This window comes from Prionailurus bengalensis, chromosome D4, assembly GCF_016509475.1.
Source record: "Prionailurus bengalensis isolate Pbe53 chromosome D4, Fcat_Pben_1.1_paternal_pri, whole genome shotgun sequence".
In the NCBI taxonomy this organism is placed as follows: domain Eukaryota; kingdom Metazoa; phylum Chordata; class Mammalia; order Carnivora; family Felidae; genus Prionailurus; species Prionailurus bengalensis.
In genome coordinates this window covers 92,511,077-92,524,906 of record NC_057359.1, presented here as the reverse complement: position 1 = coordinate 92,524,906, position 13,830 = coordinate 92,511,077, and the positions used below count along the sequence as shown (strand labels likewise).

Genomic DNA, 13,830 nt, shown 5'->3' with positions numbered 1-13,830 from the left:
TTTTACGTTGTGCAATTCCTGAGCACTGGGTACGCTCACAACGCTGTGAACCTCGCCACAGAATTTTGCTGCAGAATATCTCGATCCCCAAGGGTCACCGTGTACCCGGAGCCCTCACTCCCCATTCGTGCCCCCACCAGCCCCTTGGAACCCCCAGTCTGCTTTCCGTGTTCCGTTACCTAGTCTGGAGGTTTCCTTCAAGTGGAATCTCGCCAGAGATACCTTTGGGTCTGCACTGACTTTCTAAGATTGGACAGATTCATTTTTGTAGTTTGTGGTTGTTTGAAATAGACTTTTTCTCATTTGATATTGAAATCACAATGGATTAAAGGTAAGTTGGGAAAAGACAGTCCCTCTCACCCACAGCCAGCAAGGGGGAGCGCCGTCCCCATGGCCCTCCTCACCCTAAGAAGACACGTAAGCCATATTCACCAAGGTTTTTAACAATCACACACACACGCACACACACACATGCACACACATAGAGCGAAGGGTGGGGGCCCTGGAGGACCCGCACACGTATGTCTCCGGCACCTCCCGCCGCCCCTGTGCTTTTGTGGGTTTGCTCTGGTTCTCTCGGATCCTCCTCCCGGCTCCCTTGAAGTTGTCAGGCCTCTGCCCGAGTCCCTGGGTCACCCACCCACCTCTCCTGTTAGGAAGACGTGCAAATGCACTCCCTGCATTTCCTCCCATCTTCCTCTCGCCTCCCAGGCTTCGTTCATCCGATTTGGGAGTCGAGAACACCCCTTGTGTCTTCCCTCAACTGTCCTTCCACCCAGCTCTTCCCAGGCCGGCCCCGAGGCTGTCCTCGGGCTGGATTTCGTCTCCTGGGAGGTGGGGGTCAGGGGTCAGAGGGCAGACGGTGCTGGTGGGGGCAGGAGAGGGCCGTGGCCCACAGGCCGAGTGCCGGCTTCTCTGCCAGGGCCCCCGGGCTGGGTGAGCCCCGCCGGCTCTCCTCTTTCTTCCCGGGAGGCATCCTTGTCCTGAACGGGCACCAGGGAACCTGAGTGAAGAGACCACTTTGCTTTGAGACGAGGGGCGGAGTGGCAAGGGCTGCAGAGGACGTTGGCCTTGGTTGGGGAAAGCGAGGCCGGCCACGCACCGCTGTCCCGTTCAGGTCCCCTCTGGCACCTGGGTGCACCTGCAGCCGGAGGGGCTGGTTCCCGGCAGGCTGGCCGCGTCCCTCTGGAGCCCCCGGACCCCCCTCTCTGCCTGAGGACTCTCCCTGGAGATGGGAGCCCGTCACAGCTGTCTCTGGGGACTGTGCTTCCTCACCTTGTCACCTGGACGGCCGGTCCTCAGACCAGAAACCTGCCCGTCTGAAGTGACCACCGCTGCCTCCCTCGGGTTTCACTTGCCCGATTCCCACCCCCGGATGCCCCGCATCTCTGACGCCTGCTCCCATGGGGGCCGCCTCCCTTGTACTGGGACGGGTCTGGTCTCCATCCCGGAGAAAGCACTGGCTTTGGTGCAAAATTTGGCCCAGAGGCCTGTGAACCTTTCTGGCCCTGGGTCGTAAGGGATGCTCTCCCCTCTGTGGTGTGACCATCCGGCCTTCTGCATCTCCCGGTTTCTGTTTGGGCCACAGGAGGACCAGCCCTGTCCTGGCTGGCGTCACACTGTGGCATCACAGCACGCACAGGGGTCTCTGTCTCTGACACGTGCCCTCTTTACTGACACAGCCTCTTGTATCCTCGTGACATCCCCTCCCCTCCCCGGTGGAAGGCCCGTGTGACCGGTTCTGAGGGAGAGAATATAACGATGGGTGTCGCTTCCAAGGTGGTTCATGAAAGCCTGTGGTGTCTCCGGGTTCCTTTTCTCCCGGGTCCATTCTCTGTCTCTGTGTCAGTGTTTGTGTCTGTGTGTGTGTCTCTCTCTGACGAAGCAAGAGCAGATAACATGAGCTGCCCCAGGAGGCCCAGTGCCAAGAACCTGCAGAGGCTCCGGGCTGAGACACAGAAGTCCTGAGACCCCCCAGTCCCAGCCGAATCCTGCCAAGAGCATGTGCCCAGTCGCAGTGTGGAGGCGGACCCTGCCCCAGTCGAGCCTCAGCTGAGGCTGCAGCCCTGGCCTCCTGGGTGACGGTGGGGCTGAGGCTCCCAGCTGAGCCGAGCCTGGAGACTGGCACAGAAAGTGTGAGGTGGTCCAAGTAAGGTGAATGTGTCCCCCGGCACAGACAACAGTCCGTCCTCCAGGCTGGGGCCCGGGCCCGCCCTCCTCCCTCCCGAGCTCTCTCTAGCCACACTGGCCCCTCCTCAGCTCCTCTCTGGACAAACCCTCTGTGCCTCCGAGTCTCTGCAGCTTTGCTCGTCCCCGCAGCACACTGCTTGCAGACGTGTGCGGGACTGGCTCCTCTTGTCCTTCTGGGTCCCAGCATCAGGGCCACCCTGGAGGCCTGTGAGACCCTCCCCCACCCATGGGCCCCTGGCCACCCTCCTTCACCCTGCTTCATTTCCCGACAGTGTTGGTCTTTCCTTTCACACGGATTCACTCTTGTGCTTTGACCCACCTCCCCCTCTGGGCTGTGAGCTCCTGGAGGGCAGGGACCTCGCGGGACCTTTGACTCCAGCCCCCAGGCCCAACACATCCCCTGCTCAGGGTGAGAGGCACAGGAGCTGAATGCGTTCAGAGAGGATCTCAGAGTCCCTACCTGCCTCTGAGCAGCTCATGCTGTGCACATGCAGACTAATAGTAAGAGGTACATGTTGGGTTGGGGGCAGGGGACGCCCAGCTTGACCCCTGAGGGTCCCTTCCCTCTCCAGAGGCTTCACTGAGCACCGTGGACACAGCCTGCCCCCTGGTGGTCATCCCCGGCATGACAGTCCCAGGCAGGGAAACCAGAAAACAAAACACACACCTTTGTTTGGGTGTAGTCAAGGCAGCAGCCCTCCCTGGCCCTAGGGGGGCACAGGGGCAGGACCTGCGGGCTCCAGGGGCGATGTGAGGACTTCAGAAGCCTCCCTTGTCCCCCGTCCTCTCCCGTCCCGGTGCCCAATTCATTCTTAAGGTTTCCTCACCCCAGCCAGAGCACTACCTCTGGAAGCACTTCCTAATGAGGCCCCGGGGCTCCGACAAGGAGGGTCTTGACCTCGGTGTCCACACCAGGGTCCATGCTGGGCCACGTGCTGCCCACCCAGGTCCTCGGTCCTCCAAGCTTCCAGGCTGCGCTCTGCTCATAAGGACCTTGAGGGGGTAGGAAGCATTTTCCCAGGAGGGGAGAACAGAGGGCCAGGGATGAAGATCCCAGGACACAGAGTCATCTATGAGCCTGTGGGACACTTGGGACACTGTCTACACAGCCCAGTTTAGGAGGAGGAAGCTGAGTCCTTCTGTGCTGTAGCCCCGTCCACACTTCCGAGCTCCAGGGGCCCAGCGTGGTGGACACAGGACCCCAGACCCTGTCTTCCCTAGTTCTTGCCATTCCTCCTGGACACCTTGGGGACCCCCTGACCCTCAGCTGGCACATATCCCCTCCCTATGTGGTGGGTCCCGGGCTATTGCCAAGAATCCTGATGTCCCTGCCCCATGGCCCCACTGCCTCCAGCCTTTCTCTTCTTTCCCCCTATTACCCACCCCCTCCCAGTATGGACTCCCCTCTGATCTCCAGTTGGACAGTCAGAACGTGTGTGTGTGTGTGTGTGTGTGTGTGTGTGTGTGTATGTTTGTGTGTGTGTACACGCGCCTTTCTGGAGATGCCCAGAGGTCACAGCCTCACAGGGACGGGGTGGATAGGGACCCCCGAGCATCTCAGGGGCTCTCATTCCCAGGGGAACCCCTATGGGGGGTAGAGGCTGGCCTAGGACTGGAGACCAGCCCTGCTCCTTGGACCCTGCACACCTCACTTGTCCTGGGCCAGTCCTTGCCTCTCCTCAGGGTCCCTCTGTCCCTGGGGGTCAGACGGGGAAGTGCATCAGTGTGGCCACGGCCCAGGCTCACCCCAGGGGTAGGTGGAGGGGAGGTGCCCCGGGTACCCAGGCCTCCCTCCCCAGGGCCGGCTGGGTCGTGGGGTGGCCAGGTGTGCCCAGGGACCTGCACCCAGCACCTGTAGATGATCCAGACGGTCCGGTGATGTGCATGAATCCAACCACTACCCACCTGGCTGGTCACCCACGTTCCCACCTCTGCCAACTGCTCTGGGAACCAAACCTCTCCTGAGCCTCAGAACCATTCCCCCCCCTGCCAGGCAGGCCTCAGGGTGCGAGGCAAGGTGAGTTGGACATCTGGGGACACGATGGCCAGTGACTACACCCATCCCACCCAGGAGACCTGGACCGCAGACTCCACCCCGGGGTCCAGGTGCATGGACCCTGGGGCATGGCTGGGCCAGAGCTCCTCAAGGCATCAGTGGAGGCCGACTCAGGGCAGGGAGAAGTCGGTCCGCCCCTTGCCCTTCTCCTTTCCTCCTTCCGCCTTGTCTTCCTGGCAGGACCTTGGACACGGTTCCAGCCTGTGCCTGGCTGCAGCCCTGTGAGGAGTCAGAGGGTGGCAAGCTGCCTGGACAGGCTGGGGGCCACCTCCAGGATGACCAAGTGTCAGGGGGCCATTGTAACTGGCCATCCCCCGGGCACTCAGTGATTTCAGCCCTTTGTATACATGAGCCATGACCCCCGGGACCAGGTCCCGGCCTCTTCCTCACCCCAAGAGGCACGTATCCTCCCCAGCCGAGGCCCCGTCGGTGGCCAGTCCTCCCTCCAGCCCCAAGAGGTCCAGCTGCTCCACAGGCTCTACATCTTTCCCGGCTGGAGCCCAAGCAGCCATCAGGGGCCTGGATCCGGGCCCTGGAGCCCCTCAGGGAGGACAGGTGAGACTGGGCAGGAGCCAGGAGAGGGCCGAGTGGAGTCTCCTTGAGGTCATGGCCTCCTGCTCAGCCCAGACCCTGGTGTGTGCCGACCCCTAGGGCATCTGGGCCCCAGCTGCCGGGCAGGTTCGGGGACAGAGACCACAATGTGGCTCCTGGTAGCTCACAGGTGTCCCTGTGTCCTGTAGCTAGACCTGTCCTACCAGCTGGACTCCCTCCTGGTCGGCAGGCAATACCCATGGCCAAAAGGAACAGGCTACTGTCAAGGTCTGGGAAGAATGAGTGGCCAGGCAGAAGGCGAATGCTCGTCCTCGGCTTGGGGGTCCCTGCCCGGGCTGGCGGGGGCTCCGGAGGTGGTATTCCAGCTCTCTGCTGACCAGCCCTGTGCCCAGAAACACCTGCCTCCCTTCTCTGGGCCTCACTCTCCTGCTCTGTGAAATGGGTGATGCAGAGCGATCACTCCCATGGCAGGAACAAGGCAGGTACCAGTGACGGATGGAGCAATTGTACAGGACCCAGATCGTAGACCGCAGTGGGAAGGGGGGAGGGGATGCCAGTGAGGCCCCGCCCCAAAGCCATCCAGCCTTTCCATGCAGCCACCAGGGCCTGGCATGGCCCCAGGAGCGGTGGCCGACCAGACTCCTGACACAGGTCCCTGTGGCCTCTTTCTCAGCAGTGGGGACCCGGGGGCGGGGACACCCAGGGTGCAGGGGTGCTGGGGCAGCTCCTCCCTTGGAGGAAAAGAGAACAATGGAGACAGAGAACAATGGAGACGTTCTCTGGGGTCCCCCCAGGCCAGGAGAAATGGGAGGAGCGCTCCCCCAGCCCAGAGAGCTCTTCCCCGTGACTATTTCCCTGGCGATGGTAGGGGGTCAGCGGGTTATACTGGCTGTGACGCTGCACTTGAATGTGTGAGCCCCCGAATTCACCATATACACTGAGAGGCGGTTTCACTGAAAACTCGGCAGGAAGTTGCTTCGGCAGCTTGTGAGTCTCAGTTTGGAGCCCTGTCCTTCTCAGAGACCTCAGGGCCTGGACTGTCCTCCTGGTCCCCCCAGGAGCCCCAGGGCCCAGGATGTCCTCCCAGTCCCTCCCGGAGACTCCAGGGCCTGGGTTGTCCTCCTGGTCCCTCCTGGCTGACCTCCCGGTACCCCCAGAGACCCCAGGGCCCGGGCTGTCCTCCCATTCACCCCCAGAGACCCCAGGACCCAGGATGTCCTCGTGGTCCCTCCCGGAGACCCCAGGGCCCTGGCTGTCCTCCCGGTCCCTCCCGGAGACCCCAGGGCCCGGGCTCTCCTCCTGGTCCTTCCCAGAGACATCAGGCGTCAGCTCAGCCTCAGCCTCCACACGCCCCGGGGCAGCCTTGGACGCACACGAGCTCTGTGTCTCAGGGTCCGCAGGCACAGCTCCTCACTGCCCCTGTCCCCCCAGCCAGCGGGCGACACCGCATCACCGGTGCCGGCCTGGACGTGAGGATCAGCAGCTTGGACGAGAGCATCTGCCGAGCTGGCAGGGGGCACGTCCCTTGGTCCCCTCTCCGAGACCTCTCCGGGTACAGGCCTCACTTGAACAACTCCTCTGACAGGAGACCATCTCTGGACCTGCCGGGGAATCCAGCCCCGGGAGGAGGCGACGACCTGCTCTGCTCTACAGAGGAGGAGACTGAGGCAACATCATCCTCCCAGGCCGGTGCCTGGAAATCCATGCTTATCTGGGGACAGATACCAAGCCCGCGAGCTCCCTCCAGATCTAGGATGCCGTGGCTCTGACGACACTGCCAGGTCACGTCCCCTGCACCTGGCAAGCTGTGGTGACCCCCGACTCCTTACCTGACGTCCGAGCCCCGAGTGAACTGGGCCAGATGCCCTCCCCAGGGTGTTCCCCTCCCCCCTCCCCTAGTGTTTTCCTCCCCCAGGGAGCCCACCATCCCTGCCCCTCGAGCCCCCTGCTACCACCGCCCCGCTCCATGGCTCCCATCCAGAGCACCCTCATCTCTAAGGCTGGCTTCAGAGGTCACCTCCTCGGGGTCCTGAGAAAGCCCACGCTTCGGGTCAGAGCGACCCGGGCTCACACCCACAGCGGGGCCACGTCAGAGTCCTGTGACACGCAAGCTCTATGCCAGCTTCTGGGACCTCGGTGCTCTTTTTTGAAGATGGGGTCGGCGGCTCCCACCTCCGGTGGGTGTGTGGGGGATAAAAGCAGGGAGGTGAAGGTGTCCAAAGTGGGGGAGCTTGTGGGGGGAGGGGGCTCTCGGGAAGGCAGGGGGAGGGGATGGGGAGGAGGGAAAGGCGGCCTGACCTCTCCCTGCCCAGACTGGTGTCCACCTCCCCCTCCCCCTGCTCAGCCAGGCGCCCGGATGAACAGTGGAGTGGAGTGTGGGGGCCAGGTCAGCAGGGTGGGGGTCTGTCTCGTTTCCCTCTTGACCCGGGTCTCCATACCCACTGCGTCCAGACGCCCTGCCTGGGTGGAGTGGCCGTGGCCCCAGGCCTAAGAGGATATGAGGGTCACTGCGTGGGCGTCGGAGATCGGATACATGCGATCCCAGGTGTCGTGGGCTCCTGCCGCGAGGTGGTCCCGTGCACGCAGTCTCATGGTCCCGGTGCACCTGCGCAGTCTCCACCTGCCTCGACCTTTGCTGGGAGCACCTCCCCGCCCACAAGGCTCCCGCGCCACATCCCGCCCAAAGGTGGGAGCTAGGGGCCACTCTAGCCGGACTGGTGAAGCTCCTCCTCCAAGCGCTCATGGAACAGTCGGGAAACTGAGGCCAGGAGAGGCAGGGACTGGCCGGGGACCCACCAGGTGAGCAGAGCCTAGAGGGGCTGGGGGAGGTTTCGGGCTCCTAGGCCAGGGCTTCACTTTCCCAGGGGGTTTTCGAGGGAATGAGAGCCTCTAAGATCCTGGAGGACCACTGAACCCATCCCGTGTGGGGTCCTTTCCTCTGGGCATCCCCGAGTGGGCACAGGTCCACGCAATTGCATGGAAACACAGTCCCCCACCCCCCAGTAACTAACCACCCGCGTGGGGGTCAAAGGATGAGTGGAGGTGACAGGGGTTGGGGGAGAAAAGAGGTGTGGGGCGGGGACATTGTCTCCAGGGAACATGCCCATAAGGGGAGCCACGCCAGGCCGATGGCCAGGGGATCCCCAAGTTCCCCGTGTGTATCACAGGCACCCCCATTCTAGAGAAGCACCCCACTCAGCTCCTGTGGTTGGAGACCTTCGAATGCGCAACGTGTTCTCATGCTATGTGCTATTATCTCGAGGCTGTGGTCTCAGGAAAGCCCACAGGGAGAGCCTTTTCCCACTTGCAGACGGTGGGTCAGGTCTCACCCCCGAAGCCTCTGGTCACGTGCCCGGAGGGACGCAAAGGTGACACCGGGAGCCCAGGACAGGCCAGTCTAGCCTGACACGGCCCTGATCCGACTTGTGAGCCGCACGAGCCTCCCTGTGTCTGTGAGTGTGTGTGAGGCTGTGTGTGCTTGTAAGGATGGGACGTGGGGGGGAAGCCACCCAGAGCAGGAGCAGGCTGATGGGAGGGTCATGTCCACACCCCAGGTCAAGGGTGACTGGGAGGGACAGGGTGAGTTGTGTAGAGCTACAGGACACAGGGACACATTCTGGTGTCCGTCCCCAAGCCCGGCCGGAAGCTGGGGTCCAGGTGCCCTAGTGGTCGGCACACACCAGGGTCTGGGCTGAGCCGGAGGCCATGACCTCACGGAGACTCCACTCGGCCCTCTCCTGTGTTCTGTGCCAGGCGCACCCCTTCCTCATCCTTCCACGGCCACGTGTGCCCACGAGCCTCATGGGATAGCAGGCACGGGACGTGTCTACAGGTGGCTCCCTGATGGCGCCCCTACAAGGAGATGCCACAAGGGCCCCACTGTGCACATGGGGAGACTGGGGGGCCCCAGGAGGCACGGGGTCTGTGAGGGGTCCCAGCACTGGTCAGGAGGAAAACCCAGGTCTGAACCCAGCTCCGTGGCCCCAAAGCCGTGGCACCGGCCGCACCAGGCCTCACGGGGATGTGTCTGGGCTGTGTTGGTGTCACTGTAGGGACAGGGCATGGGGTGGAGGGGAGCCCTTTGCAGCCTGGGAGGGGCTCTTGTAGGAGCAGGAAGCCTGGTAAGGGGACCCCAGGAAGTGACCTCACCTCCCTGGTCACAGAGCCCAATTGAAGTCAGAACCCGGGTCACCAGGCACCCACATTCTGGAGACAGCGCCTGACTGGGCTCATTCGTTGGGACACCTTTGCCTGACGAACATGTTCTCCTGTTGTGTGCCCGTGTCCCGTGGCTGCAGGCTCAGGGGAGCCCGTGGCTGCGACCCTTCCCGACCCTGGAGACAGTGGGTCAGGTCGTGCACAGGACGCCTCAGGTCTCTAGCTCGCAGGGACCCAAAGGTAACACAGGAGACCCAGAGACATCCAGTCCAGCCCGACACCCCTCTGATCTGACCTGTGTGGCCCCACGTCCCCTCCCGTGTGTGTGTGTGTGTGTGTGTGTGGAAGGAGGGGTCGTGTGTGGAGGGCCCACCCAAGCAGGTGCAGGCTGATGAAGGGGTCAGATGCCTGGTGGGCGGGTCAGGCTCACATTCTGTCAAGGCTGGTTGGGAAGGACAGGGTGTGCTGGGGTGGCCCTCTTGTCCCCGAGGTTCATCCCGAGCCCTGCTGGTGGATGTCACTGTGTCCCAGGGGCAGGTCTGTGCACATTCAGGTCTGTGTCCAATCTGGGAGCCACAGGTGGAGAGGGTGGAAGGACTCTGAGGATGGCTGGGCGGGGCTGTGATGTCTCCGGGCCGTCTGCGGGTCACTGTCTTTACAGAAATCAACCGATGAAATCGGGAAACGTCTGGCTGAAACCCAATACACCTGCCCTACAGAGTTGTGCGTGTGCCCCGTCGCCCAGGAGGGCCACCCTGGACCGAGGGAGAGAGTGGCTGCAGGAAGGTCTTGGGAAGCAGAGCCTGGAGTTGGCCTGGGAAGGCCTCCTTCACCGCCCTGGCCCCCCCACAGGGTCCTGGTTCACCGGTCCTGGGATCAGGACCCGGAGCCCCAGGAGCCAGAGCCCGAGGGTGAGAAGGCTGGGGGTGGGGGATGGGATGCTCGGCCCTGCGGTGCTGGGCCACCCAGGGAGGAGCCCCTGGGGGCTGGTGTGGGGCCAGGAGCAGAGACTGAGATCCCCGGGCTGTGGCCTGCAGGGGGCAGAGGTCCTGGTGTGGGTTCCTAGCCATGGCTTCTCAGGGAGGGTCTGGAGTGAGTTGTGTGTTTGCAAAGGCCCCTGGAGAGGCCGTCCCTCTGTGGGGGGGAGGGAGGGGGCCGTCCCTCCTCTCACCCTGAGGCCTTGGAGCCGCCGTAACCATCACTCTGTTTCCTTCTCAAGAGTCCGGGGCAGGAGCAGAAGCCGGTGCGGCTCCAGAGCCCGACCCAAGGGCATCGGGGTCCTCGGAGTCTCTGCAGGCAGGGGTGGAGTCTGGATTGACTCCTGCAGGGGCCGGAGAGCCAGCAGGTGACCTGGTACCTGTGCTGGGACAGCGGGCACCTGAGCAGAGTCAGCTGGTTCCTGCTTCTGCTCCCAACACCGTTCCTGCCACCGCCCTTGTTCCCGCATGGATGCGGGCCACAATTCAAGGGCCCGAAGGCCTTCGAGAGGTGTTTATTGTATTTCTAATTGTTGCTCCAATCCCAGTCTCCGATCCCCCACCAGAATGACTCTTCCTCTTCTCCCTTATCCTTTCTCTCCTCTACTTTTTAGCTGGTACATTATTTGTTCATGGTATGTTTAAAATCCACATTAATCTTCAATAAAAATTTATTTATTTTACGTTGTGCAATTCCTGAGCACGGGGCACGCTCACGACGCTGTGAACCTCGCCACAGAATTTTGCTGCAGAATATCTCGATCCCCAAGGGTCACCGTGTACCCGGAGCCCTCACTCCCTTTCGTGCCCCCTCCAGCCCCTGGGAACCCCCAGTCTGCTTTCTCTCCGTGTTCCGTTACCTACTCTGGAGGTTTCCTTCAAGTGGAATCTTGTAAGAGATACCTTTGGGTCTGCACCGACTTTTCAGATGGGACAGATTCATTTCTGTACTTTGTGGTTGTTTGAAATAGACTTTTTCTCCTTTGATACTGAAATCACAATGGATTAAAGATTAGGGGGGAAAAAGAGGCCCCTTCGGTGACAATGGTCTCGGGGTGGAGACCCCTGTTTGTGCCGTGACACCACAGCCTGACACCAGAGAGGACACGGCTGGTCCTCCCGTGGCCCAAACAGAAACTGGGAGATGCAGAAGGCCGGACGGTCACATCACAGAGGGGAGAACATCCCTCACGACCCAGGGCCAGAACGGTTCACAGGCCTCTGGGCCAAATAATGCTCCAAATCAGTGCGTTCCCCGGGATGGAGGCCAGACCCGTCCAAGTCCAAGGGGAGGCGACCCCCACGGGAGCAGGCGTCAGAGATGCGGGGCGTCCCGGGGAGGGACTCGGGCAAGTGAAACCCGAGGGAGGCAGTGGTGGTAGCCTTCAGAGGGGCAGGTTTCTGCTCTGGGGACCGGCAGCCCAGGTGACACGTGAGGAAGCAGAGGTCCCCAGAGACAGCTGTGACGGGCTCCCGTTTCTGGGAGAGAGTCCTCAGGCAGAGAGGAGGGACCGGGGGCTCCAGAGGGACGGGGCCAGCCTGCCGGGAACCAGCCCCTCTGGCTGCAGGTGCACCCAGGTGCCAGAGGGACCTGAACAGGACAGCGGTGCGTGGCTGGCCTCGCTTTCCCCATCCAAGGCCAACGTCCTCTGCAGCCCTTGCCACCCCGCCCCTCGTCTCAAAGCAAAGTGGTCTCTTCACTCAGGTTCCCTGGTGCCCGTTCAGGACAAGGATGCCTCCCGGGAAGAAAGAGGAGAGCCGGCGGGGCTCACCCAGCCCGGGGGCCCTGGCAGACAAGACGGCACTCAGCCTATGGGCCACAGCCCTCTCCTGCCCCCACCGGCACCGTCTGCCCTCTGTCCCCTGACTCCCACCTCCCAGGAGACGAATCCAGCCCGAGGACCGCCTCGGGGCCGGCCTGGGAAGAGCCAGGTGGAAGGAAAGGTGAGGGAAGACACAAGGGGTGTTCTCGACCCCAAATCTGACGACCAAAGTCTGGGAGGCGAGAGGAAGATGGGAGGAAATGCAGGGTGTGCATTTGCACGTCTTCCTAAGAGGAGAGGTGGGTGGGTGACCCAGGGACTCGGGCGGAGACCTGACGCATCCAAGGGAGCCGGGAGGAGGATCCGAGAGAACCAGAGCAAACCCACAAAAGCACAGGGGCGGGGGGAGGTACAGGAGACATATGTGTGCGGGTCTTCCAAGGCCCCCACCCGTCTCTCTATGTGTGTGTGTGCGCGCGCGTGTGTGTGTGTGTGTATGTGTGTGTGATAGTTAAAAACCTTGGGGAATATGGCTTACGTGTCTTCTTAGGGTGAGGAGGTCCATGGGGACGGCTCCCCCTTGCTGGCTGCGGGTGAGAGGCCGCACCACCTCCTGGGTGGGTCTGGGGCTCGCTTTTGGGATCCAGGTGCGTGCACACAGCGGGGAGCAGACAGGATGCTGAGGGCAGCCATGGACGCATCCTCAAAGGAACAAGGACAGAAGCGGGTGGGGCAGAGGCTGTTAGGTCTTGTGCTTGGATTTGGGGAAGTGGGGCTGGCAAGGCACAGCTGTCCCGGTGACGCCCCCTCGGGGCGCCCGAGTCCACCTGCCCCTGGGGGAGCACCTGGGACCCTCCTCTCTGCCTGAGGGCTCTGTCCTGCCCCAGGGGCGCCTCCTCTCCTGCCAGCCGGGGCCAGCCTGCCACCTGGGAGCGCAGGTACCCCGAGTGCCCTGGGGACAGGGCCGGTCCGGGTAGGACACCGTCTCCCAGCGGACTTGAGCGCCAGGCCGCCATGGTGCTCCCCCTCCTCCCCTGGGCTGCGTGGGCCCAAGTCCTCCTCTGCTCAAGGACCACCCTCTGTCCAGGCTCCACACGCTGGCACCTGGGGCAGGTCGTCTGGACCTTCTGGACTCGTGCTTCCTTGTCGGGAACGTGGGCAGAGGCCTCCCTCCCAGACTTGCCAGAGGGGACACGGCCAGGAACATTCAGACCCTGCAAAGGAAGATGCCACGTGGGGGACCTATCGGGTCGTGCTCACTGGAGAGGTCACGGTGCTCAGCACACAGCAGGGACCTGAGTTCCCCAGCTGAATTAGGAAAGGAGGAATGGAAGGAGGGAGGGAGGGGAACCATAGAAGCGGGGTCCACACCAGGTCGGGTCAGAGGTCCGGTCAGAGGGCGTCACAGCTCGGGCCCTGGAAGGGGGCACGGGACATGTCCTTCTGTCCCTCCAGCGCTGACCTTCCTCCACGTGGGACCTGTTGACCTCCTGGATCGTCTCCACCTCCTCCGCAAACAACGCTGAGTGTTCCCAGAAGGGGGACAGCGGTCAGGGCCAAGAGGGGCTTCCGGAAGCCTGTGCCCTGGGGGACTCTGGGACAGCCTTCCAGGTGGCCCCTTATGTCCTCCAGGCACCAGGCCACGATTCCACCTCATCTCTCAGGGAATGTGGCAACCCATCTAGAAGGCCCGTTACGTCCCCATGTCAAAGATGGGGACGCTGAGGCTAATAGCACAGCCTGGGTCACTAGTAAGACGAACTGGGTCAGGAAGCCCATCTCCTTGACTTTGGATTGTCCTACCCGCAGGCGTGCATCTTGGCATCCTGGGGCTCGGGGTCCCTCCTCCTGGGGGATCTCACCACCCGCCGAGGGCCCCCCCGCACTGATCTCAGGGAGTAGAACTGACCAACCTGCCTGGGGCCCCACATGGGTCTGGGGAAGGGCCGACTGGGGCTCTGTGGGCTCTCCCAGTACTGGGCCAGCTGGTCCCCTGCAGGACAAGGACTTATCGCTGGGGATCGGCTGGGGCCTCAGCTTCCTCACGTTGTCACCTGGGCTGCCGGTCCCCAGACCAGAAACCTGCCTGTCTGAAGGTGACCACCACTGCCTCCCTTGGGTCTCACTTGCCTGA

The 13,830-nt window shown here is 62.5% G+C and overlaps 1 protein-coding gene across 1 annotated transcript; it reads left to right on the top strand.

Annotated features, from left to right (window-relative positions):
• The first annotated feature begins 8,751 nt into the window (after positions 1 to 8,751).
• LOC122474328 lies at positions 8,752 to 10,616 on the top strand. Its single transcript, XM_043565204.1, has 3 exons — positions 8,752 to 9,196; positions 9,618 to 9,867; positions 10,176 to 10,616. Exons 1-3 carry the CDS (start codon positions 9,059 to 9,061, stop codon positions 10,502 to 10,504), a joined length of 717 nt encoding a protein of 238 aa, XP_043421139.1. The 5' UTR covers positions 8,752 to 9,058; the 3' UTR covers positions 10,505 to 10,616.
• The last annotated feature ends 3,214 nt before the right edge of the window (positions 10,617 to 13,830 follow it).